This window comes from Gopherus flavomarginatus, chromosome 9, assembly GCF_025201925.1.
Source record: "Gopherus flavomarginatus isolate rGopFla2 chromosome 9, rGopFla2.mat.asm, whole genome shotgun sequence".
Lineage (NCBI taxonomy): Eukaryota > Metazoa > Chordata > Testudines > Testudinidae > Gopherus > Gopherus flavomarginatus.
In genome coordinates this window covers 88,983,464-89,011,143 of record NC_066625.1, presented here as the reverse complement: position 1 = coordinate 89,011,143, position 27,680 = coordinate 88,983,464, and the positions used below count along the sequence as shown (strand labels likewise).

At 43.1% G+C, this 27,680-nt stretch overlaps 1 protein-coding gene across 2 annotated transcripts in view; it reads right to left on the bottom strand.

Moving 5' to 3' along the window:
• Positions 1-27,680, bottom strand: part of CORO2B (coronin 2B) — a 126,467-nt gene that overhangs the window by 56,824 nt on the left and 41,963 nt on the right. For both annotated transcript variants that reach the window (XM_050967586.1, XM_050967585.1), the window contains exon 2: positions 5,790-5,990. In XM_050967586.1, the coding sequence (XP_050823543.1) occupies positions 5,790-5,990 (201 nt within the window). The remainder of the gene's footprint in view (positions 1-5,789; positions 5,991-27,680) is intronic.

The window sequence follows — 27,680 nt, the reverse complement described above, 5'->3', positions numbered from 1 at the left end:
GATTTTAGCACCTGGGGACACTCACTGAAGATCAAAGCCAAGGCTCCTGCACTGCTACATAACACAATCTGTAGCAAAGACAAGACTGGTCTAAAAATGGTGTTTCATGAAAAAAAATTAGATGACAAATTCCTTTTTAGCCACCCTGCCAAAATACCATCAGAAATTTTTCATCAAAACAAAACATTCAATTTGAATCTGAACAGTTTTTTTTGGTTTGTTTTCAGGGTTTCAGTTTTGATTTTCCTTTGTCTTGCTTGACTTCTTTGGTGCATCTGGCCACACCCTCTTCAGGGAGCTGGCAAGTCTTTTGCACTGGACCTTTTCTGTGCTTCAAGTTGGTTTGGTGAGTACGAAGCAGGTGGGCTTGGCTCATACTTAGAACATGAAGGCAGGTTTTATAGCAAGTTACACTGATTTCTGGTATGCAATAATGGGAACATATGGCCCAAAGTATGCAAATGTACTGTAGCTTTAAAAACATTTTCTAATGCAGAACAGTGCACAAGAACAAAAAGAAAAAGCAAGTTAGGAGCAAATTAAATTCTGGAGTAGATCTGCCGTATCCAGGTTACCTGGATGAACATTAATTAGCAGGCTGCTTATTTCCAGAAAAAAATTGGTTTCCTCTTAATGAACTAATCAGATTCTATTTTTAAAAATGATGAAATTATAACACTGCACCAAGGAGTCCGTATGCAGTTTTCCACATTTCACCAAGCTCTATTCTGATAAGAATGAATGAAATGACTGTCTTGATATTTAATATTCATGAGGACTTCTACATCTTTGGTGAGGATTCCTCCAGGTATAGACTGCAACTAATTTAGTGTACTGTCTGTTCCTAATCCACTGATCCCATGTTGGATTTACCAGAAATAAAAAGTGATGTGTTAGCCACAAAGGGTTAACAGCTACAGGTTTACAGCTGGTCAACATTATTGGAGTATGGCTGGCATATTCATAATTATAGGCTAAAAAGATTCAGTAGCTAAAACACTGAATAGACTAGGAAAAATACATTAATCTCCATCTCTGGCCTAACACTGTTTAGCTATAGCGACTTGTTTTTAGAATATTAATAAGATTCAAGCTGTGCCTGTAATTAAAATGATGATTACAGTTCCCTCCATCTGCAATTGATTCTACGCAAGAAATTAAAGACAAATTCACAAGAGACCTGGAAAGTTTACTGGAGAAAATATTTTTTTTAAACAACAGACTGATGGGCTTAGGAAAGTAGTGACGCAAGAATTCAGATGTGATCTGTTCTTACAGCCGGCCGCAATATTCAGGTACCACTACCTCCCAATGGCTGGCTGGCCAGGAAGCTTTCTATCCTTGTACAATATACACAGCTGAGTGTTATGTTCATCATGCCAAAAGCCAGAAACCTTTACCCAGTTTATTTAATCAAATCATCCTCAAGTACTTGGGACAAACTGAAAGTTGGGGTAAAATGATGTCAATTAAGTTACTCCAAAACTGAAAGTAGCTCTTAGCATAAAGCTAAAGAGGTGTTCAATCAATGTTCATGATCCTGAGCTGCACTCATTTACAAAGACAAATGGATTTTGGAACCTGTCCAGCCTGAAGCTCATTGATCATGCAGCAAGAATCCTGCAAGGTTTCTGTATAACGAATCTTTTGACTTTGTAGGAACTACAGGCATTATAAAATGTTTATTTTAAAAGCATGCATTAAGTATAGATATCTCCCCCCCCATACCTCCCTTCATTTGCATTTCAGTTCAATCTGTCACAAGTCTGTTTATTGATATTAAAGGCAAAACCCTGCCTCCCCAGTAGAAGTTGCACTAGGTGTTGTGGATAGGAAAGCAGAACATGGGCCTGGCAGCGTGTTTGTCACAAGAGCCATCCTAATGATGCAAGCCAGGATGCGTTGGAGCACTGCAGAGTAGGCAAGTCACACCGGACAGCAACACGCCCATCCTCACTCCTTAATAAAGAGTAACACATTCCTGGTCAGTATATGCTGGAGCTGAAAGCACGCAAGGTAGCATCTTGCTGGGCACCTTCCATTCCTCCAGCTGGAGTACGATGCCCCTGGGGGCTGAGACACAATGGTAAGAACAACAAGGACTCCGATGGCACCTTAAAGACTAACAGATTAATTTGGGCACAAGCTTTCGTGGGTAAAAAAACCACTTCTTCAGATGCAAGTGAGGTTTTTTACCCATGAAAGCTCATGCCCAAATAAATCTGTTCGTCTTTAAGGTGCCACCGGACTCCATGTTGTTTTTGTGGAGACAGACTAACATGGCTACCTCCTGATACTGGTAAAAATGTTACCAAGTCTCCTTCAGCCTGAGCACTTGATTTAGCCCAGTGCATATTAGGTCAAGGTTGAGCTACTATTCTGATGGAAGCAAAGCAAACAAGATTAAAGTGTAAGATTTATTAAGTCTCTTCACGATAATTGAAAGCTGGGCTGTTCATGTCACTAGCAAACTACAACCTGTCAATGCTGCACATGCAAAAGTGTAAGAAATTGCATTCCAACCAAAGGTAATATTTAGTGAGTTTAGCTGTGAAGTTGCAGCCATACAATAAATTCTTCCAAGAGGCACGGCAAAGGCTGAGAGCAGTGAGTCAGCCACAGCAATGGCTGTTCAACCAGGAATGACCACTGGTGACAGATATTACTTTTTACAGAACATAGTATATTCCCATCAGTCCATTTCTGAAGAATCTGCTGAATGGCCAGGAATTTAAAATGGCATGAAGTAGTTTATTTTCAAACTTATGTTAACAGCTGAAGCAAGTCTCAGGGAGGAAGATAAAGTGCAAGGTTATCTGCAGAAAAAAGGTGAATACTTCAATAGGTTTATTATTTATTAAATGTAGGTGCCATTCTTCACACATATAAAAGTGCTTTACATAGATAACGGCCAGTTATACACCACATAGCAATAAAATTAAAGGGAAAACAAAAGCATGGATTGGATTTGCTTTTAAGCAAGCCATAACTTGCCAGTCTTTAGCTTACAACGTGTAATGGGTAGATCAGTACCAAAAGAGGCCATGTTGTACATCAGATTACTATAAGCTGAACATTCAAACACTGTGCACTATAAATACTCCTGCAGGTTGATTGCTCATAAGGTTCTAAGGGTAGGTGATAAAAACTTAAAATAAATCTTTAGTTTAAGTGGGAGCTGTCAGAGCACAAAATAAGACTTAATCAGCGTGATGTGAAAGTGATAAGCAGAACGTGGAACAGATTGGAGAAGGCGAGTAGAAGCTATCGGGAGGATGACAAACAGAGCGTTATAAAGTCACAGTAATCTCTCCACCACACTATGCTGTGAAGATTTGGTAGCAGGAATAATGAAGCCAAGTAGTTAAGTCATCAAGACCTTGTGACAGACCTAGGGAGAGTTGAAATGAATACTCAAAACTGTAACCAAAAGTTTCCACTATAGAGACTCTGGGTCAATTTTTCCTCTCCATTAAATCTGTATGAAGGATTCAACCCCATCTGAATAGGAGCTGAGTCCATGAGGAGTTGGGATCCTTCAGACTGAGAAAGGGAGCCTCAGTTTGTCCATGGAAGAGACAGATGAGATTGATGTCCATCTGATTGCCCGGCTATGACTGATTCAGGGCACCAGTTTGAAAGGGCCAATTAAATTTTCAGAACTGTCATTTACAGAAACCCACGGAAAAGGCTTTATTGTCTGAATTTCATAGAGAAGAGGAAAAGGAGTAAAGATATAGTGTAGTTCTTAAATTTTATACCAGTTTTATTGCTCTCTTTAAACTCGAGAGCACATCCAAAGAAACCTATTGAGTTTAGAAGAACAACAGAGGCTACCTAACAAGATACTGCGCCGTGGCAGGACTTCTTAGTGTGCGTGACACGGCCCACGAAGCCTTGAGAACTGGGCACTGTAGCTGCAAGGCACATGGGGTTAAGGGAATGCGGGTGAGAAAAAGGAGCAGGTTGGATACGTAGCCACCGCAAACTAGGGTTGCCAGGTGTTCGACCAGAACGCACGATTGAAAAGGGACCTTGGTGGATCGGGTCACCACCTCTGACCAGGCTGTTAAAAGTTCGGTTGGCGCGGGGCTGGCAGGCTCCCTACCTGGCTCTCTCTGGTTCCCTGGAATCAACGACATGTCCCTTGGGTCTTAGGTGGAGGGACGGCCATGGAGGATCTCTGCGCTGCCCCCACCTTGCCCTAGGCGCTGGCTCCACAGCTCCCATTGGCCACGATTCCCGGCCAATGGGAGCTGCAGGGGTGGCACCTGCGCGTAGAGGCAGCACACAGAGCAGCCTGGCCACACCTCCACCTAGGAGCCGAGGGACATGTCACAACTTCTGGGGAGCCCTCTGAGGTAAGCACCACCCGGAACCTGCACCCCACACCCTGCACTAGCCCTGAGCCCCCTCCCACACCCAAACTCCCTCTCAGAACCCACACCTCCACCCCAATTTCCTGCCTCAGCTCAGAACCCCCTCCCACACTCTGAACCTCTCAGCCCCAGCCTGGAGCACCCTCTTGCACCCCAAACCCATCATTCCTGGCTCCACCCCAGAGCTCAGACCCCCAGACAGAGCCCTCACCCCTCTCTGCCCCTCAACTCCCTGCCCCAGTCTGGATCCCCCTCCTGCACCCTGAACACCTCATTTCTGACCCCATCCTAAAGCCCACACCTCCAGCCTAGAACCCATACCCCTCCCATACCCCAACCCCCTGCCTCACTCCAGAGCCCCCTCCCACACTCCAAATTCCTCAGCCTAGAGCCCCCTCTTGCACCCCAAACCCCTCATCCCCATCCCCAGCCGAGAGCCTGCACCCCCAGCCCAGAGCCTATACCCCTTCCCACACCCCAACCTCCTGCCTCAGCCCAGAGCCCCCTCCCACACTCTGAACCCCTGGGCCCCAGCCACCAGCCCAGAGCCCCCCTGCACTCCTTATCCCCAGCCCCACCCCAGAGCCTGCATCCCCAGCTGATACCCTCAACACTTACCACACCCCAACCCCCTGCCCCAGCCCAGTGAATATGACCGAGTGAGTGAGGGTGGGGGAGAGGGAGCAACAGAGGAAGGGGGGATGGTATGAGCATGGGCGGAGCCTCGGAGAAGAGGCGGGGCAGGAGGTGGGGCAACAGTGTTCAGTTTTGTGCAATTAGAAAGATCCGGTCAAAGTGACAAAAGTCAACAGTATACCTGTTACACGACGGGTCAGTAGCCACCCACTCCAGTGGCTAATGTTACATCCACCACTCCACATTACCAGGCACAACACAGCTGAGAGACAACTGACACTGTGATTTCAGAAAGACACGTTTCCTGGTGTGGCTCTTCTGTAGCAACATTAGCAGCAGCTCCTTTGGAAGAGTGCTAGGCTTTAGGGCCAAATCCACTGGGTTGTTGCTGAGGCAATCTCCTGTCTACTTCAGTGAATTATTTGTCCGTTATTAGTAAGGACTAAGTAATGCTTGATGAAGACCTCAGCATTGCGATCTTAATGCAGATATGGACTAAAAGATACAAAGGGCCATTACAGCAAAGACCTGTTTGCATACAAATGTTTTATTTATTCCTAAATGATATGGAAGAAAGATACAATTCATTAAACCGGCTTTAAAGTCTCACTTACCTAAACAAGAAAGCCACAATTAAAAAGAAAAAAATACCAGAGACTTCAGCCTGTCACCATGGTATTAAAGAGATTCCTGGGATAGAACGTGTGTTTTAACAGCTGTGTTTTAAGATTACCACTGAACTTCAATCAGGTTTGTTAAGGAAAAATTACTTACTTGTTCCAGTGGAATGACAAGAAAGGACCCTCCGCCAGCACTCTCCGTTACTATGGCGAGGAACTTGGCATTAACAGCACAGAAGTGGTTGTCATGAACATTCTTGGTAATTGGAATCCCATCAAAGCAGTGCTCTCGGTTCGCCACTTTCCCATAGACATTTCGAAACTTTGAACTGCGATACTGCGGACGCCATGACATCTGTGGAGCAAACGTACGAAGATTTTTACAATAGTCCAGTCTTCATATGGAAAGAGAAACAAATGCCACAAATGACTTCTACACTTAACCTGCATGGTCACAGGAAAGAAACCCATTGAGTAGTTTAAGTCCTCCCTCCTTGTCATTAGGAGATAATGTGGTTTAAGCCAGACCCTGGTTACAAATCACCAAACACTCTGGACAGGTTCAGATCCTCTGGTGAACTTTGCAGTTCAGATGTATCTCTACATGAAGGGCAAAAATTTAAACCCAGAGTTGTAGCTGAGAAATTTCTCTTTCTCCTTCTATAGAGATCTAGGAAAAGAACTTGCAAGGGTTGCTGGGAAATTGTTCCAAAAATTTATTTTAAAACAAAGGAAGCAAAGCTTGAAACATTTGGATTGTCATCTGAAGATTAAAAGAAAGCTGGGTAGCTAACCAGCAGGCGATCTATACTTCGTGTTAACGAGCTGTCTCATTCGCCTACTTTTTGCAAATGTACAGAGAACTATTCCCAAACTAATGACAACGCTCAAAAAAAGCCGAGAGCTGCAATTAATCAAAGCCTGAATACAAATACAATAGTTTTACATAGTATCTCTCCTCAAAGTACTCAGTGAAACGATGAATAGCCATCTTTCTGCTTTCAAAATACATATTCCTTGTACAAAAGTGAACACGCCTGGAAGTCAGTGGACATTTGGTATCCCAAAGAACTGAAGATAGTGATCTCTGACATAGAATTAAAGATTCCAGGGACTTGACATCTACCCTGTCTAGGATAAAAACAGAGTTAAAGGCAGTTTCCAGGCAAACCCCAACTTCCTTGGCTCTTCCTGTTAATTTTAATACTAGTCCTTTTTTCTCATTTTTCCCATTTGTGTGTAGGACCTACAACTAACAATGCAGGAGAAGCCATTAAACTGACTATATTCAAGGTGCTGTTAAGTGTATAAAGTCCACAAACTGGAAAAAAGTCAATTTCTGTCTAGTTCCATGTATTACTTCCAAAAGTAGATTTTAAAAAAAAGCCACTTTTCAAGCTACATGCTTAACCGGAATGTATAGTATGTTACTTTACATACATGCAACACAACCCCCTTAGCATTGCTGGAACATTTACCTCAATCATCCACACAGATGCTATAACTGTATGCACCAGAGAAGATTCCAGGGACCTATTTGCATAGTTTCCCAATAAGAGTGCACACAATCACGCTGAACATGTTTAGATGCAAACCGGTGTCACTGTGCACTCATTTTTGCTTGTGCACTCATTTTTGCTTGTTCCCACTGTTGTTTAGAATTTTTGATATGCACAAAAAGAAGAAAAATAAAATATGGTCTGACCTGTGCGAACATTGCTACATTACTAGGGTTTGTGTGCGTGGTTATTTTCCTAAGTTGATTAAAGAAAAAGTCCTTATGGTAGCACAAGTGTGGTACCACAGTAAAGCCTTATACTATAAGGAGTTAAGGCATTTTAAACATTGAGAAAAGCATGAACACTTACCACTGTAAAGTGCCTGGAGCACTTAAACCTCTATCACAAACTGACAATTTCATACTTGGGGACTCAAAGCAGTTTATATTCTCCAGGACAGACTAGCATCTACTGACAAATGAATTTAAGTGAGCACTTAAACAGAGAGGCATGTGCAATTGGAGTCTTTCGTTTGACAAAGCGAGTCTGTTTTTTAGATGGGCCCTTCCACCCACTTCCTGCCTTGGCATAACTCACATGAATGGTCTGTTCCATAACATCAGCTATATATCTATAGCATTCGCTGCCAGGCAAACACTATAATTACTAGAAGTGTATAATACCAGCCCATACTACTCTGTTCTTAGCCAATGAAAACCAAGCCAGATTCTGTAGGAGACTCATCCAATCACAGAACCGAAATTATAGGTGCTTTATTCACCTTTTGGCAATTGATAATGTACAGTTAGTGTGAGATTTTGCTTTCCTTCATCCTGTTTTTTTCACAGAAAATAAGAAGAGTCTGCTTTTTTTCTGGTCAACGTAAGAACAGCCACACTAGGTCAGACCAAAGGTCCATCTAGCTCAGTAGCCTGTCTTCTGATAGTGGCCAATGCCAGGTGCCCCAGAGGGAATGAACAGAGCAGGAAATCATCAAGTGATCCATCCCCTGTCGCTCATTCCCAGCTTCTGGTAAACAGAGGCTAGTGACACACCATCCCTGTCCATCCTGGCTAATAGCCATTGATAGACCTGTCCTCTATGAACTTATCTAGCTCTTTTTTGAACCTTGTTATAGTCTAGTGTGTATTTTGTATATAAGCTGTTTAGAGATGTCCCATATAATTGGGACTCAAAACAAAAAGAAGAGAAGAGAGAGATTAACGTTCTTGTTTTCAGGATTTCAGCATCGTTAGATTTCTGGTTTCATGTCCCTGTTATTTTTCCCCCCACAGAAAGGAAGCCAAGCCTCTGCTCTGGTCCAACCATAATGAGAGGAAGCCATAAGCCCGAGTGCACATTTCACTGGAGAGTTCAAGCATTCCTCTCCTTCATCCTCAGTAAGTATTTCCTGTAAACAATGTCAAGTAGCTCAAACGCTTCTGTGCTGCACAGAGCCAGGAAGTGAAATATCTGGAAATTGCTTCACACTGTTTTGTTGAGAAGAACTGCACTGTGTGGTACAACGACCACTGCTGCTATCAACTCCCTGACACAGGGGGTTCTCCTGACTGAACTTTTTTTTGGATGAATGTTTGTTTTGGGGGCAGAGGAGAAACAGTGGTGCCTTAAACAGCTAATCTTTTCACGTGGGAGACTCGACTAAATCTCACACATCAAGCCAACATCGCCTGGGAGAATTGTGGGGGTGAAGCTTTCTGGGAGGAAGGAAGTGCATCTCAAACAGCCAACACAAATAGACCTCCAAGATTTAAAGGCCACTAGCCCACTCAGCTGCAGAGCCCATTCTGATGTGGACGGAGTTTCAGAACAGGAAGAGATATGTTAGAAATGGGTAACAGTCAGAATGCTTGGGGAGGGAGGCTCCCAGATGAGTTAGGACAGATCAAGACAAGGGAAAAACCCCATTTAAAGGTGTCTGCGGTTCCCCGCAAAGTTGCTAGGATCAGAAGGTTTATAAAATTAGAGGGGGTTTTTAATGCTAGGGGAAAATAGCAAAAATACACTACAAGTTACATTTGCATAGCATTTTAGCTCCTATCAACACGGGCAATGTCAAGAACCACTGATGACATGATGTCTAGCTCTCTCCTCCCTCTCAAGTTTTATCCTCCCCTTTCCAGTTGTTAAAACCAAGTATGCTGGCCTGGTGCAGGATACCCATAGGTTTCCCAAAGGGGAGGAGAGCAATAGTTCTGTGCTTTAGCCCAAATTCCCATGCCAGAGTGTTCTCCAAGTTCTCAGGCAGGGATACCTGGGCAGACGTGAAGGCAGTTATGGGGTGAAATCCTGGCCCCATTGAAATCAAAAGTAAAACTCCCACTGACTTCAAGGCGGCCAGGATTTCAATCCTGGTGTTCCATAATATCAGTGTAGATGCAGGAGTGGAAACCTAGAGTTCTGGGATCTAGTTCTGGCTCTGCCCCTGCTGGATGACCTTGGGCAAGTCACTTCATCTCCCTGGGCCTCAGGTTTTCTCCCCTCTATACACAGCAGTTAGTGACAGCACGGTGTTTGAATATCACATAGCACAGTAGGGTCCGGGGGCTGCTAGGTGCTACAGGAACAACAAAATAATAGCAGCTAAAAGTGTAATAGAGGCAAGAGAAACTAGCCAATATGCCCATAACAGCAATACCATTCTGAAACACAGTTCTTCAGCAGTATATGTGGCAGCTGCCTGTGGACTCCTTTCAAACAAGATTTATTTGATGTATCTTACGTCAGGTATTTACAAGGTTTCTGAGGAAAATTGGATGTGTTTCCTTTCACATCAAGCTATTGTTATCATTAGTATGTGAAAGATGGCAGTGAAACAGCTCCCAGGGCCCCCTTGCCTTCTTCCTCATGCGAATAACCCTCACTGTGTGTGTATAAGCTAGAGGGGCAGGATCAGCGCTGAGGGTCCAACAGTCTCCGACCTGGGGGAGTTACTCTTTTTACACATATTATACTCAATTCTATGAACTTGCTCAGCTTGTCTCTGGTTGGTTTGGTTTGTTATCATGAGCTACGTGTTCTGGGCAACAAAGTTATTCTGAAGAGGTAATACATGAGTGAGTGCTGTTGACTTTAATTTTAAAGTGTGCACATCACAAAATCTTTCATTAGTGCACTCTAACGTCTTGCATTTTATTTCTCCACTGATTGGACTCCACTTACTGCGAAGTACAAGCGTACCTTCTGCAGCTGTTTTGGAATTCAGAGTGCGACTCTCCTCTTACACCACTGCTGCACCCACGTAAAGCCAATGGAGCTCTCTCCAATTTGCAGGAGCATAGAATCAGGCCCAAATCGTTTTGATCTGAGCTGCTATTCTTGCAGACAAACAAATTTAATTGTAAGTCAGCTATCCTAAATCCTTTACAGGAGCGTTGTACTGTAGCTGATTTGTGATACAAACAGTTGAGTGCAGCCTTATCCCTGTTAACAAACAGTAAAATATTAAAAGCCATTCTTTCCTCCATGACCGTCCTGCATAAGCAGCAGTATGCTTTTGTCATTGTTGTGCTCCATGATTAATGCGAGATGCTAAAGGCTGGCTGGAAAGTCAGTTTTAAATACTTTGCTTCTCCAGTTCTAATCCTTCAATAGATTACTCTGGCAGATTAAGCTTTCCCATCTGGAACTTTTCAGGAAAGTAAGACCTGCATTGCAGCACTAATATTTCTGTAATTCATACACATTGAAGTGTACTGGTCACAACCTGAAAATTGCCATTTGTCTTCCTGGTATTAACATTTTACCAAAAAATCTGAGAGTAAATGCTTTCTCTGGTTTAGTGAGCTATCATAGTGTAACCAACTCTTCCCACTATCTTTATGCAAGTGTTTTCACCTGGATGGAGGAAATACTCTCACAGAGGTGACTCACAGAAGTGAATTCTGAAATGTAACAGTGCCAGGTTTGTTCCATTCCATTTTCAGGGGCCAGGGGTGACATATACATAAGCATTTCAACATGCAAATTATGGGGGTGTATGGAAAGAGTGGGAGTTAAGCTATGCCCAAGTGCAAGCCAGACACATGCCTGCAAGACACTGGTAAATTTGGGAAGCTTTTTCAGAACATATTGAAATGAAGATGATCAGCCGCTCTTTCTTCCTTCTAAAATTATCTCTAAATGCCATAAGTAACCAGTATTTGCAGTTTGATTTTTTTTTTTAAATTTGGAAGTTCAATACAGTATGACAATGGAGCATCTGCTAGATCTTTGTTTGCAACTATTCGGTTACCATGCTTTGCGTTATATACATTTGAAGAGCAGAGATGCAGATGGCTCGGGTCAAGTTTGTTGGAAAATAGTATTTGCTACAAAGAAGTGTAGGGGGGGAACACATGTTTCCATTTTTTTAATTTGGGGGCAAAAAGGCTATTTTCCATCAAACTATCTCTAGTGAAAGCAAGAGTGTTTTGAGATCATAGTGCAAGATGGAAAATTCAATATCCTGGGGGCGGCCTCTCTACCAAGGTCAGCGACAAGGACTTTGAGGCTCAGGGGTTGGGCAGGACCTTAGGAGCCCTGTGTGGATGCACAAGCAGAAAAGACAAAAGCAATAAAGTTCAGTTATGTACCTTAGGTGTTCCCAGTTAGAAGAGTCCCATTAGACCATTGATCAGTCTGTCCCTTTAGAACTGATTGGTTACAGAATAGCTGTGACTGGACACGTCCTGCTGCCCTTCTGCATACACCCCTGCTCCCCCACTAGCCCAGTCAGCCATGCTGTCCTCCTGTGGGAGAAGCTGGCAGTAAAAGATCCTTTAAGCCGTACGCAGAGATTGCCTTTAGTCAAGGCTGACTCTGTATGGCCCCACCATTGCACATACACGCGATCCTGACTAGAAGGTTCTGCAGTGACAAGCCATCCCTTGCTCTCCGCGCCTTGGCTGCCTCAGGATGGCAATGTCAAATGAGCAATTAGATAACACTAAGGGTACGTCTACACTGCAATTACAAATCTGTGGCTGGTCCATGCCAGCTGACTCGGGCTTGCGCTAAGGGGCTATTGAGCTGCAGTGTAGACATTCAGGCGTGGGCTGGAACCTGGGTTCTGGGACTCTCCCACCTCACAGGATGCGGCCCGAGCCCAAAACATCTATACCACAACTAAACAGTCCCTTAGCCCGAGCCCTGCAAGCCAAGTCAGCTGGCACAGGCCAACCGTGAGTGTTTAACTTCAGTGTAGCCATACTCTAAGTAGCATGCAGCCCCATACAGGTCCCCTGCAGTATCTTCCTAAGAGATACTAGAGGCTGGAGCTTATTTCAGATTCCCTTAGAAATGTCCAAGGTGAAGGATTTGGAGGAAGAGGGAACATTTATAGTCTCTCATTTCCATGTATTTTTCCTTAAAAAAAAAAAAAAAAAAAAAAAAGAATTCCCAATGAAGGTTTTATGCTATATGTACATTGAAATGTGCAGAGACCATCTTAGATTTGCTCATAAGAATGAACAAAGGATTGTCAATATTTTCTCCATCTTGCTAACGACTTCTCTTAACAAGGGATGTTGTCTTTAATAACGACTAGTCGTTCAATAGGAACTGCGGGTAAAAGAGGAGTGTGTCAGGTCACCTTCCCACCAGCAAAAAGTCTTCCCCCACATAGGCAACACTAGAAACCTGGGGATCTTGTCACCACGTTACAGAGCTTGTTGCATCCCATTGATGTAAGAGTATCTTAGAGCATTTTGTGTCCGGATGGATAATATAATCTTTGTGCCGCACGAAGGTAACTGCAGAAGCCACTGTTCCCGGGGCAAGGAACTTACACTTTGAAGTGTCAGACACTGCAGTCACTCGAGTGCTTCTCATCTTTGGTACAAACAGGGAAAATGTCAGGATTCCTCGCCCGTAAGTTAGGAACCTCATGGCCTTTCTTATGGGTATATGGAAATGGTTGCAATCACTATGGGAGCTGAGAATTCCTGGACTTGTGGGTTGTTTCCTCTTGCCAGACTCAGAACAGTGAGTTCCTTTTTCAACCCCACTCTGCTGCAGGTCTTTATTTCCAACTCTGGCAAGCATCTGATGTAAGACTTGCAGGGCTGGAGGGACTTCTTCTGGCGATTAAGTGCATGGGCTAGCACATGGCTTTTCCTCTTTCTTTACCCTGAATGCAAGTCCCAAAGCCCACATTCTCATCTCTGAGGGAGGAGAGGACCTGGCTATGCTCTGTCTAGGACACACAAAACAGTCTGAAAGGCATCGCAAGCTATGAATGTAGTTTCAGGATAAAGGGAAGAAGTGGAGAGTCTTGCAAGTTCTTTTCCAAATCCTGCTAGAGCTCTGACAGGAACTTGATGCCACCCTATATGGAAGGGGTCAAGGGCTCTCACTCTTCCAAGAGTCACTTAACAAGCAAGACCCCAAAGGATACCAAACTCCATCTCTATTCCCGTTAAGATGAATGGAGAGATGAATAGAATACATGAGTTTGCTGAAGTTGCCTAGTCAGTGGCAATACAAGAAGTGCTCTCGCTCATTTTCCTGCCTTTTTGCATCCCCAAGGAGCTTTCGCCGTAAGAAACAGAAGCAGCAACAGGGACATAGGAAACAGTAAGAAGCTCTTGACTTTGCTGATGTACTATGATGTACTACGTTACCGCAGAGCATAAATGGTGCTATTTCCATAGAGAGCATCCTACCTACAACCGCAAGTGCTGGTGAGCCGAGCCCTGAAATTGCTCAGGGCCTGAATCGCGGCCAACCTTTCCTCGGGTGACAGGAGGAGAGCTTTGAGAAGAGACCTCCCAGGTGCACCAGTTCCTGTGACAGAATTAGACAGGGCAGCCTGGCAGCTTTAGGTGACAGAGAAAGACAAGGAGCTGCTAGAGCCATGGCTGGGAAGCTTGAGTTGAAAGATGGCTGCCACCAAAGCACCTCTGGGGGGCCATTGCTCAGGTGTGATCTTTGCCCTCTGGCTGACCTGATCTTCTTCCTCACAGACATGCTCAACACACAGAAAGCTGGTGAAGGAGCCGTAAAAACCTAGAAACTACAGCTCCACCCAGTCCTGTCTCAGTACTACCGCTGAGCAAGGAGGGACTGTTGACCCACAGCCAACAGAAGGACCAGTTGATATTCAGCATCACACTGGGGCCTACCACACAGGCAGCCTCTAGTTTTGGAGAAATCCTCTGGGCCAGTGTTTCCCAAACTTGGGACTCCGCTTGTGTAGGGAAAGCCCCTGGTGGGCCGGACTGGTTTGTTTACCTGCTGCGTCCGCAGGTCCGACTGATCGTGGCTCCCACTGACAGCAGTTCGCTGCTCCAGGCCAATGGGAGCTGCTGGAAGCGGCAGCCAGTATGTCCCTCGGCCCGCGCTGCTTCCAGCACCTCCCATTGGCCTGGAGCAGTGAACCGTGGCCAGTGGGAGCCATGATCGGCCGGACCTGCGGACGCAGCAGGTAAACAAACCGGCCCGGTCCACCAGGGGCTTTCCCTAAACAAACAGTGTCCCAAGTTTGGGAAGCACTGCTCTGGGACAATGGAGTCCCCATTTCCCATCAGTCATTAGCAAATCCCCTCTTTACTATAACTGCTGGACAGTTGGAGGGTACTGCTGGTTGGGATTTTTTTTTTTTTGGACAAAAAACCCCCAAACCAAAACCAGATGTGTCATAACTGAAATGTCACAAAACAGTGTCAGGTTCAATAAGCCACCCAACTCGAAACATTTTCGGTAAAAGAGTTTCGAGGTTCTCAAACCAGAGGGTCAGGGGTTTTTATTGACAATCGAAACAAATTTCGTTAAGAAATTTTAGTAAATTTACACAACTGAAAGGAAAAAAGCGCAGAAAACACAGCAAATTTTTTTCCCATTGATCTTAACCTAAACATTTTTTGGGTTTTCAGTTTGTGAAAAGTTGAAGTTTTGACTTTTCATCCCAATTCAAGATGGGAAAATTTTTCAAAGTGTCAAATTCTCACAAGACAGGAAAACCACTTCCCACTCACCTCCCAGGGGATCTACCCCGGAGAAAGGGCTGAGAGGAATCATTAATGCCTGGGTTTCAGATGTGAGGGCTGCATGACATCTGCTGGTGGGGGAAGCAACCAAAGGAAGCCACCACTTGAGGAAGAGGAGGAGGAGGAGTTTTGGCTCTTCCAGCTGCACAGCATCACATGAGGGTACTTTCTACTTTTAAAAAGAAATTATTATTATTTAAAGTAACAGTTTTACTTTTTTGAACAAGTTATTTTATTTGATTTACGCCTTCCAGATAAAGGGCCTGGCACAACACCTATCACCAATGGAGGAGTTTTGCCATTAACTTCAGTTGGAACAGGATCTGGCCCTTAAATAAAAGCACATCACAAAATTGGCTTGTTTAAATCCTGCAACTGTTATAAATTAAAAGGTCCACTCCTGAAAGATTCCAAGCACCTGCTGCTCCCACAGATTTCAGTAGGAGAGGCCAGCTCAGCACCCAGCTGGACTGGCCCTTAAGCAGAGGCTGTGGCACTGCAGACCTTCATCCCCATAGGAATGGCATCCCTGGAAGCAAGATTCAGCAGTGCAGCTTATGGAGGTGAGAAATCGTCCTAATTATTCGCATTTCAACAGGGTAATGCAGTAGGTCTGGCGATGAATAATACATTGCAGAGCTGGGACACATTTGCTCTGTTTCCTTCAATTATCTCTCTAAGTTGTCCTCCCTTCATGCCGTCACCACATGAAGCAGAAAACTGAAGTCAAGCTGTACCAGCACAGAGCAGCACCCATTCTCTTGTTTTGTTCATCAGTTACATGCTTTCGTAAGCAGACTTCAGTGCACGGCGAGAACCTGCATCGTCTTTGTTCAGAGAATCTCAGCTCCTCTCGTTGGTAGGTCATCCCAGATTCCTGCGCTGACTCACAGGCGCTTCTGGGTAGGACCCCCCTGCCATCGTGGCTTATTGGAATAGGGGCAGCAAAGGGGAAAAGATGGGTGCAGAAAACAACTGTCTCTTGCCCACTGGGGGTCAGTGACACATAAGCCCCTAGGATGGGAAAGGTAGAGATGTCGGCAGTAGCCACAACTGGAGGGTTGTTAAGGTCATTGGGTGAGTTAAAGCACTGTCTCCAAGCCATAAGCCTTTTCTGAGCTTTCTTTGCCTTACATGCACAGTTGCACACAAAGACATCACCTATGGCAGCAGGGGAGATATTTCATCATATTTGGTCTTACTGCCTATATCCAGCCTGCAGCATTTTGGTTCATGAAATGACGTCCAATGGAGTGAAAGGGGCTTAGCAGCCACTAAATAACAAAACAATCCTCCACACTGAACTAAAATGTAGAAATACATCCCTGTTTGAACAGGAATTCAGGAAAGTCATAGGGCCTGTGTCATACAGGAGGTCAGACTAGATAATCACAATGGGCCCTTCATGGCTTTATATTCAGTGAATCTACCAAGAGTGCCCTAAATCAATACAAAAAATAGAAGCATGTGAACAAATGTAGCTTGGCTATGACCTTCCATAGTAATCTAATCTCAAGCAGCTGAACAACTATTTGTAACAGCAATGCCAAGTGACCCTGAAGTAGAGTTTTGCAAAAATTTTCAGACTTAAAAATGTTCAGTATGCAGCTAATTATGTAAACTGCTCCATAGGGGTACATAGTAACAACCACGGGTGGCACCAATAGCACTGCAGACACGCTTGGAACCAGTCCCTGGCAACAATGACCACGCTACGGAGCTTGAAAACATCCCTGACTCTTCCCCCATCTCCCCCACTTCCCCTGGGATGAGGAGTGTTGCTTCTGGACTCTCTCATGACTGCCTCACTGGTCAGAGCCAAGCTATAATCTTGACAGCGCAGCAAATTCTACTCAGGTTATAGTGTGTGGAGATGAACTGTTTTTATTGCAATTGGAAAACATTAAAATGTGAGACGTTGCCAGCAGAATGTGGTCTTCAGACAGCACCATTTGTCCAATTGCTCAAGAGATAAAGAACATAATTCTTTTAACTTCACAGAGAGTAAGGAAAAGCACAAAAATCTATGGGTCATAACAAGAATATTTAATAGAAAGGAGACAAATGCCACTAACCAATACCTGCCCAAATACATCTTCATTGTTATTCTAGAGACAGTGGGGCTTATTTCATCCTCATGCATATTGCACAACCCCTAATGCTGTTTCCCAATGCAACCTGCACCTTGGTGTCTTGAATGAGAATTGGACTCCATAGGATTCAGAACAATAGCACAAACTGCAGAGGCAAATTTGCAACAGATCGATCAAGTTATATGGGAGCTAGCACTCAGTAAAGATACATAAAATACAAAAAAAAAAGATACTGAAGAACTAAGCCATCTTACTGGCACAGCAGCAGTATCTATACATACATTTATCTATACACTGGACATCTGACTTTATAGTAATTTCGAATTATTCTGTATATCCTAGTTTCATCTTGCTTAGAACCAGATGCTCCTGTAAGACATAAGATGTTTCCTTAAAATACTTTGCTTTCCAGCACTAGAGTTTTGCATTACCCAGTTGAATATCAGAGTAAGTGATTTTTCTTATCAAGATTTACACATTAGTTATTTTAAATTTGAGATTTAGATAAAAGTGGTTTCAGATTTAAAATGGGGCTAAGTTAGTTGCAATCAGCAGGTTTCTAAATATTAAACGAGTCATACACTACAAAACGCAATCCATGTAAGGTGAGCATTATATGCAAACATTTATTTGAAAGAAAGAGAAAAGTAGAGAAATAATAAATTGTCTCCAGGAAGTATGTTGGGTCTTTCCTGTACTGAACCCCAAAAAGGGCCCAGGGGACGGCTCCAGAGCAGGGAGTTTGGTTTTTGTAATTTCAGACCAGGATGCTGTGACTGACATGACCTGTGGTAAAGGATCATTAATTTATTCTACTAGTGCCCCAACTCATAAGGGCAGAAATGGATTGGGGATGGGAATAAGAGGCCTGTGTTTGAATACAGGTTTACTAGCAAATGATTTTCCATATACTCTATTGCCAGGTTAGGGCCGTAGCATAGATTACTAGATTCTAAGGCTGGAAGGGACCACTGACCATCGATTCTACTCTGACCTCCTGTGTAACACAGACAACAGAATTAAAAGCTACAGGAATTATGCTGGGCAAGAAAAGCATCCTCATCTTGATTTAAAAATGGTCAGTGATGGAGAATCCATCATGACTCTTGATAAATTATACCAGCAGTTAGCTATTGTCACGGTTAAAAATGTACACCTCAGTTCCTGCCTGAATTTGCCTCACTTCAGCTTCAGCCATTGGATCGTGTTATACCTTTCGTCTGCTAGTCTGAAGAGCTCACATTCAAATATCTGTTCCACATGCAGGCACTCAAACCATAATCAAGTTACCCCTTACCTTTCTCTCTGTTAAACTAAACAGACAGAGCTCCTGGAGTCTACACTATTTGGCAGGTTTTCTAATCTTTTAATCATTTTCATGGCTCTTCTCTGAACCCTCTCCAATTTATCAACCCCTTTCTTGAACTGTGGACATGAGAACTGGACACCTCCCAGCAGTAGTCACACCAGTGCCAAACACAGAGTAAAATCTCCTCTCTACTCCTACCAGAAATCCCCTATTCAGACATCCAAGGATCATATTATCCCTTTCAGCCACAGCATCACATTGGGAGCTCATATTCAGCTGATTATCCACCATAACCCCCGTAGCTTTTTCAGAATCACTGCTTCCCAGGATTCAGTTCCTCATCCTGGAAGTACAGTCTCTTTCTTTGTTCCTAGATGTATACACTTACATTGAGCCGTATTAAAACACATTGTTTTCTTGCACCCAGTTTACCAAGTGATCCTGATCACTCTGTCATATGACCTGTTGTCTTCGCTGTCTACCCCTCCTCAATTTTTGGGGCATCTGGAAACTTTATCAGTGATCACTTTATGTTTACTTCCAGGTCATTAATAGCATAGGGCCAAGAACAGATCCCCGAGGAACCTCATTAGAAACACCTGCTTGATGAGGATTCCATGTTTACAATTACCTTTTGACACCTGGCAGTTAGCCAGCTTTTAAGCCATTCAGTGGGTGCTGTGTTAATGCTATAGAATTCTAGGCTGTTGGTTTTTTAAATCAAAATGTCCTGCAATGGAAGTTTAAAAGTATTGTCAGCTGACTGCATCACAGTGTAACCATCCTGAAGGCCTCAGAATGCTTCTGAAGAGCAGCGAGATTCTCTATTTATGGAGAACTTATGATACTGTGCTAGGACGAGACCCCGCAAGGTGCTAAGCGCCCTCGACTCTCACTGGCTTTGAGAAATGCAAGAGGTGGTAATCAGCACATCACAGGACTGATACACGTGAGAATGGTCATGAGCTAGAGGTGAAGGTGGGAGGAAGGTTCTCTCTCCTCTCACTTCATACTCAAAGAACGCAAGTTTCCCTCAATATTTGTATTGCTGTTCAATAAAATATGAGAAACAGGTATGAACAATGCCTTCTGCTCAGTGTGTGGAAGCGGTTATGGCGCTCTTTAATGACTGTCCAGTGGTGGCTGCATGGGGAGGATAGCATGAGTAAGTGAGCATGGCAGTAAGTGTACAAAGTAAATTGTTTGAGGGAGGCATCTGTGCTGAAAAAAATGGGAGTGGGTATCTTGCCACGTTCTGTGTTGCTCTAGTCTGGTGTTCTCTTGGATCATGTGCTTGAAGGAAAGTTTGACTTCCCTGGCTGGCATTCTCCTCTTGCAAGAGAATAAACCACTATTCCTATTTTTAAAGGACGTGCTAGAGCCTAAATCTACTCCTGGAGGTAACTAAGACAATATAAACGCTCGATTTTCTGTCTTTTTGCCTCCAGTCAATTAATGAAGAAATTAAATTTGGGCTGAGCTGTACTGAGGTAATGAAAGGTCACACAAAACTCAAAGAGAGGCTACAATATATCAGACCATCGTAAAAGAGGAGGATAGTAGGACAGAGATTAAAGCCGTATGTCACAGTACAGCAGAAGGCTGAATATAGAAAATCCTAGGAGACATCTCCTAAATCATCTCCTGATAACTGCAATGAAGCCACATTTAAAGGTTTAAAAAAAAAATGCTTGGGCCCTTTTTATACACAGTCTATGGCAGCTCCAGCTTTTCCCAAACAGGAACAGCAGGGCGCACCACTGTGTCTCAATTTTTATTTATTATAATTGGCTCTTTTGAATAGTCGGGAACCTTGGCAACAGTCGTTAAGGAGAACACTTGCAAAAATCCACACAGCACTAGAGCATGCAATCACCACAGAAGAGTGTACAATAATCCTTTTAAATAACAATATACAGGCCCTTTTAATCTGCTTCAATCAGACAAGCTCTTAGAGAATGTACTGTGAAAGCCGCTCCCTCACTCTTTGTTGCTCAGCCTGTATCAAACAGTCATTTTCAGTGCTTGGTCCGAGAGGTTTTTTGGCGATAATCTTCTAATTCTTCCAGTGCACATAGAGAATTTGTTATTTCTCAAATCTGTCTTATTTTGAAAGAAAAAAAAAAGTTATTGTTGGCACAGTCAAACCAACACTGATGAAATATAGAAGGGTTCATGGCATTTCCAAACAGCAATTTTAGCTCGTTACCATGTCACGGAGAATGGTTACTTGATGAAACCATGTTCTTTTATCCTTACTTGCTCTGGTTTGTTGCTTCAAAATCCTAAATAAGACTTTAGAGATGCTTGGAAAAGCCAAACTCTTCCAGTGGATAATTTATGCATGAAAAGTGTCTGATATTTTTTCGAGAACATGTTGAGTTTTCTGCAAGGCTTCATTTCTAGAGCAAAAGATACATTTTTGTTTTGATTCAAATGACATTTTCATTTCATCTTAAAATGTGGTGCCCTTTGGGGTTTTTTTGAAATAAAGATTTCTGGTTGGGCATTTTTTCTCCCTCTTGTTTTTTTAATTAAATACTTCCCTCTCTCTTTCTTCCCCACAAAAAATGAGAAAGCTAGCTAAACAGAAATTCAAAGAAACAGTAATAAGGTGAAATGCCTGCAAGCTGCATGGAAACTTTTTTTAAATCATCATTATAGAGGCTCAAACTACATGTATACTCCAAATAAAATGTAAAAGAAAAACCCACAGCAAAACATCCCCAAAATGTCAGTATGGACAGTAAACAACCAAACTGAAAGACGCAGTTAGAAACAAAAAGACATACTTTAAAAGAGGAAGTCAAATCTGCCTGAGAAAAATAGAAAGGAGCATAAACTCTGACAAGTCAAGTATAATTAGGCAGGCCAAAAAAGACTTTGAAGAGCAACTAGCAAAAGACTTAAAGAGGAATAGCAGAAAGCCTGCCAAATAATCAATCAATGGAGCCATTGGATGATTGAGGTACTAAAGGAATACTCAAGGAAGACAAAGCTGTTGTGGAGATGCTAAATTAATTCTTTGCATCGGTATTCGCTGCAAAGGCTGGGAGGGAGATTCTCTCCCCTGAGGCATTCTTTTTAGGCGACAAATCTGAGGCACTGCCCCAGATTGAGGTGTCAATAGAGGAGGTTTTGGAACAAACTGAATAATTAAATGGTAATAAGTCACCAGGACCAGATAGTATTCACCCAAGAGTTCTGAATGAACTCAGATATGAAATTGTAGAACTACTAACTGTGGTATGTAACCTATTGCTTACATCAGCCTCTGAATCAGATGATTGGAGTATAGCTAATGTAATGCTGGTTTTAAAAAAGGCTCTAGAGGTGATCCTGGCAATTACAGGCCGGTAAGTCTAACTTCAGTACCCGGCAAACTGGTTGAAACTATAGAAAAGAGGAATATTATCCTCATACATGAACACAGAAGAGTCCACATGGGGAAGAGTCAGCATGGCTTTTGTAAAGGGAAATCATACCTCACCAATCTATTAGAATTCATTGAGGGGGTCATTTGGACAAGGATGATCCAGACAAGATAGTCTCTTTGGACTTTCAGAAAGCCTTTGACAAGGTCCCTCACCAAAGGCTCTTAAGCAAAGTAAAGAAAAGACTCATGAGATAAGAGAGAAGGTCCTCTCATGGATCAGTGACTGGTTAAAAGACAGGAAACAAAGGACAGGAATAAATGGTCAGTTCTCAGAGTGGAGAGAGTTAAATAGCAGGGTCCCCCAAGGACCTGTACGGGGGACCAGTGCTGTTCAACATATAATAAGTGATCTGGAAAAAGGTGGAAACAGTGAAGTGGCAAAATTTGCAGACTATACAAAATTACTCAAGATAGTTAAGTCAAAAACTGACTGCGAAGAGTTACAAAGAGATCTCACAAAACTGGGTGACTGGGCAATAAAGTGAAAATTCAGATGAAATTCAGTATTGATAAATGCAACATAATGCACATTGGAAGAAATAATCCCAACTACTCAGATCACATGAGGGGGTCCTAATTAGCTGTTACCTGTCAAGAAAGATCTTGGAGTCATTGTGGATAGTTTTCTGAAAAAACATTTGCAGCAGCACTCAAAAAAGCTAACAGAATGTTAGGAACCATTACGAAAGGGAGAGACAATAAGACAGTAAATATCACAGTGCCACTATATAAATTCCTGGTATGCCCACATTTTGAATACAGCATGCAGTTCTGGTCACCTCATCTCAAAAGAGATATATTAGCATTAGAAAAGGTACAGAGAAGAACAATACAATTATTAGGGAGATGAAACAGCTTCCATATGAGAAGAGATGGAAAAAACTGGAACTGTTCAGCTTAGAAAAGAAACTACTAATATGATAGAAGTCAATAAAATCACAAATGGTGAGGAAAACGTGACTACAGAGGTGTTATTTACCCTTTTTTATAACACAAGAACAACAGATGAGCCAATGAAATTAATAGGCAGCAGGTTTAAAACAAACATAAGGAAGTACTACTTCACACAATGCACAGTCAACCTGCGGAACTCATTGCCAGGGGATATTATGAAGGCCAAAAGTACAACTAGGTTCAAAGAATTCGATAAGTTCTGGGAGGATAGATCCATCAATGGCTATTAACCAAGATGGTCAGGTATGTAATCCCATGACCTGGGTGTCCCTAAATCTCTGAGTGCAGGAAGCTGGGAGTGGATGGATCACTTGATAATTGCCCTGCTCTGTTCATTCTCTTTGAAGCATCTTGCACCGGCCATTGATGGAAGACTGCCTACTGACCCAGTATGGGCATTCTTATGTTCCTATTTGCAGAGGAAGGGGGAGGGGAAAAAAGAGAAGAAAGTACACTCCAAAAAATGCCCCAACTGACAGCACTTTAAGTCAAAATAGAAAAATTTGTTTCAGAATTTTTGTTCAAAAATTAAATTTTTTAGTTTTTTTATTTTCCAATCAGAAAAATCAAAGTTTTGTCCTAGAAAGAAAAGAAAAAGTAAATTCAATCAGCTCTAATCATTACTCACCAGGCCTAAAATTCAAGCCATGCAAAACAGAGTCCTATAACAAGGACACCTCTCTGGACATAGAAGAGTACCCCCTTTCCCTCAGGAAGAATCTTGCAAAGGGAACCTATATAAAAACACCAGGGTGCTCCCAGTAGACATCCTCCAAGCCCTATTGTGTATAAATGCACTAGATATACCGCCCCGTTGCCAATATTTTCTATTTCTCTCACTGCCTATTGATTCACCTTTATTTAAGGGTCATTGGTGAATGCCACATGCTACCCACATAAAATCAATTTTTAATATATTAGTCTCCGGCTATTCAGACAATAAGTTTTCTTTGTTTCTAGCAACATATTGATAGATACTGCATAGCTTGCCAGAGGAAAGGGCAATATTTACTGTGGCTTTACTTTAATTAGCAGATGCTAAACAGAAAACAGATTTATATAAAAAATGGTAGAGGGTGTTCTACACGCTGAGGGTTATGTGGAAGGAGCAAGGGCTGGGGAACAAGACATCTTACCAAACCACCGGCCAGTTTTGAAGCTACTCCAGAAACACTTTCTACAGAAAGCCTTCCGGCTCCTGGGATTCAGCCAAGTCCACACACAGTTGTACTCCCCAAAAAGCACTTTAAGAATCTATAATTTAAATTATTAATGCATCTAGCCCAAGAGCTTGCTGACAAGTACCGGACAGATACACAACTCTGCATTTCTGGTGATGCCAGGTATTCCCAAGGAAACTGAGGAACTTTTCTAATGGGTTTGTTTGAGAGTGTTTTCAGCAGAAAGGTTCACGTGGGGTTATATCCATCTCTCCAGCACAAAGTTAAAATGTTTACTGCACAGAGTACTTTTCCATCGGAAAGGTCAGCGTCGTCTCTGTTTGACATTTAGAATATTGATCATCCATTAAGGCAATGAAAAATGTACCATGCAAAAAGAGAATAGTCTGTACTAGTTTCTGATCAGACAACAAACAGGCCACTTAAAAAAACAAAAAACTTGCCATTTCCAGGAAGTGGAGTACTTCCTTCCATGTCACCCCCTTCCGGCCCTGGAGAAGGAAGGAAGAGATGTTCTTCACATCCTTTTCTGAAGTCACCCCCAGTATTCCTTACTTTGGAAGTCCCATATCAGGACCCTGAGGGGAACCAGTCTTCCTGATTAGAGAAAACCCTGACAGGACTCCTCTGGGAGCTAGTCAGTGCAGTTTCTCGGTAAGCCACTGATAGGGAAACCCCCCCCGACCCCACCTTACCCAAGGCCCCAGGCTTTCCCTATCACCACACTCCTCAAGTTGCCAACTTTCACGTGGTAAATAAGCACCCAGACTTTCACAATAAGCCAAAAAACAAGCGAATCCTATCTCAAAACAAGGCCAAAACAAGCCAATCCCTAAGAACCCCAACACTCTATGTGACTAGATCCCCCGGTGTGCAGTCTGGGACTGGTGGGCCTGCTGTGAACCCCTGACTCTCTCCCTCCCTTGCCCCTGCTTGCCGGGAGTCGATTAAAAAAAAAAAAAAAAAAAAAAAGAAGCATCAAGCAAAAAGCTAGCCAACAAGCAACTCACAAGCCAATTAAGCCAAAAACATGCCCAATTTCTGTGTTTTTTTAGTGGGTTTGGCATGTCTGCACACTCACCACTCAGTGGGCAAATGCTTCGGTCACAGCACTCCCAGCCCCTAGTTTTCTAGGGACATAGGGGACGTCTCCACAGCAAAGAAAAACCAATGGCTGGCCCGTGCCGGCCGACTTGGGCTTACAGGGCTGATTCATTGCTGTGCAGACTTCCAGGCTAGGGCTCTAGAACAATGCAAGGTGCGAGCTCCCTGAGCCCAGGTTCTAGCCTGAGCCCGGCTTTCTACACATCAATAAAACAACTCTGCAGCCCAAGTCAGCCAGCACGGGTCAGCCACGGGGTTTTCTTTGCTGTGTAGACAGCCCCCAAAAGGCCAGGACTGAGACTCAAAACAGGTTCCCAGAAGTCATTTTCAAATTACAGGTTTCAGAGTAGCAGACACTCTCTAGGTCATCGCACTAGACTTGATCACATATTGCTTAACAGGCATGTTCCCACTGCTTTAAAAACAAACGTGTGTGTTTTTACACCTTGGGGAAAGTTACATGCACGAGCATGGCTGAGATACCAACACAGAGCAGATCAGGCACTTCAGTTTTCTCGTGAAGTAAATTTGCCAAAGTCAACCCCTGGAGGAGGTATAAGGCTATTTATCTCACAGAAAAACTAAAGTGCCCAGTGTTTGCTGTGTTTTTACCTCAGGATAGTGTCCATGTGTTATTTATCCCAGAGGCAGAAAACGCACCTCGGCCATGAAGCCAAGGCCTCAGTGAGTTAGGATTCAAATTCCCATTTGGTCCTTAGGCACCTTTGAAAACATTAAGCATAGAGCACACACAGTCCTAGATTTACAACAGCTCTGAAGAGCTGTCACTTGTTGAGCGCACACCACACAACATTTACTCTTAAACATTCCAACCAAGGAAACTGTTAAGTACTTAACACTTATTGTGCTATTACAAATGTACATGGGCGCTGTTCCTGATTCGTCAATGCAAGGAGATAATGAAGAGCACCTGTATCTGCAGAAATGTTCCAGTAACAGTCTCTTTTCATGTTAACTTGAAAGACTTAAGTTCATGTTGCTGTAATAAAAGCTTCCATTTAATGAGCCATTGTCATAAACAGATAAGAAAACTTAATAGCACAGAAGTACTTTATATCTCTTTGCCTGGAAGGGGTTAACAAGAACAGTGAGCCTGGCTGTCACCTGACCAGAGGACCAATCAGGGACAGGATACTTTCAAATCTTGAGGGAGGGAAGTTTGTGTGTGTGCTGTTAGTTTTGGTTGTTCTTCACTCTGGGGGCTCAGAGGGACCAGACGTGCAACCAGGTTTCTCTCCAATCTCTCCGATACAGGCTCTAATAAGTTCAGAATAGTGAGTACTAGGTAGATAAAGCGAGTTAGGCTTATGGTTGTTTTCTTTATTTGCAAATGTGCATTTGGCCGGAAGGAGTTCAAATTGGTATTTTGCTAAAAGGATTTTAATTTGTACTTGTATACTTAGGCTGGGAGGGTATTCCCAGTGTCTATAGCTGAAAGACCCTGTACATATTCCATCTTAAATTTACAAAGATAATTTTTACTGTTTTTTCTCTCTTTAATTAAAAGCTTTTCTTGTTTAAGAACCTGATTGTTTTTTTATTCTGGTGAGACCCCAGGGAACTGGGTCTGGATTCACCAGGGAATTGGTGGGGAGAAAGGAGGGAAGAGGGAGAGAGAGGCTGATTTCTCTCTGTGGCAGGATTACTGTCTCTCTCAGGAAGAGTCTGGGAGGGGGAGAGAGAAGGAGGGGGGAAGGTGCATTTTCCTCTCTGTTTCAGGATTCAAGGGAGGGGAAGTCTGGGAGAGGTAACGGTGAAGGAAAGGGTTTTTTTCCTTGTGTCAAGATCCAGAGGGACTGGGTCTTGGGGGTCCCCGGGCAAGGTTTTGGGGGGGACCAGAGTGTACCAGGCACTGTAATTCCTGGTTGGTGGCAGCGCTACAGGTTCTAAACTGGTAATTGAGCTTAGAGGAATTCATGCTGGAACCCCATCTTTTGGACACTAAGGTTCAGAGTGGGGAATTATACCATGACAGCCAGGCAGGTAGTATTGTCTGCAAACTATAGTCAAATAAAAGGAAGTCTCCTCCCATCATAAACACGGCTAAGTAAGGGAACAAGCATGCTTTACAGGAATCTCATCAAGTCACATCTACATTTGCTAGAGCTAGAAAATCAAAATTAAGGGCCAAATTTGCACACTTAACTGAGGTCATAACAGGGTCTGAATATTAATTTTTACCATGATTATTTATGCTAGGATAATTAACTATCCTCCACTTCTGTTTTCCTCTTGCAGTACAACAACCTATTGAGAGGTATTTCTAGATTCACTATCATTGTGGTGTCTTCCTTTGGAGTCTTCAACCAGAAGGAGGTTGTGAAGGGTATGCAAGCTATCAGGGGTGCTCATGAAATTAACAGATTTTGCAGCATCAAGACACAGGTAAAGTATATGAATCCAAGGCAACCCAAGTTTTCCCATTTCACTGTATTAGCTATTTAAGAGGATTTTCCAAAT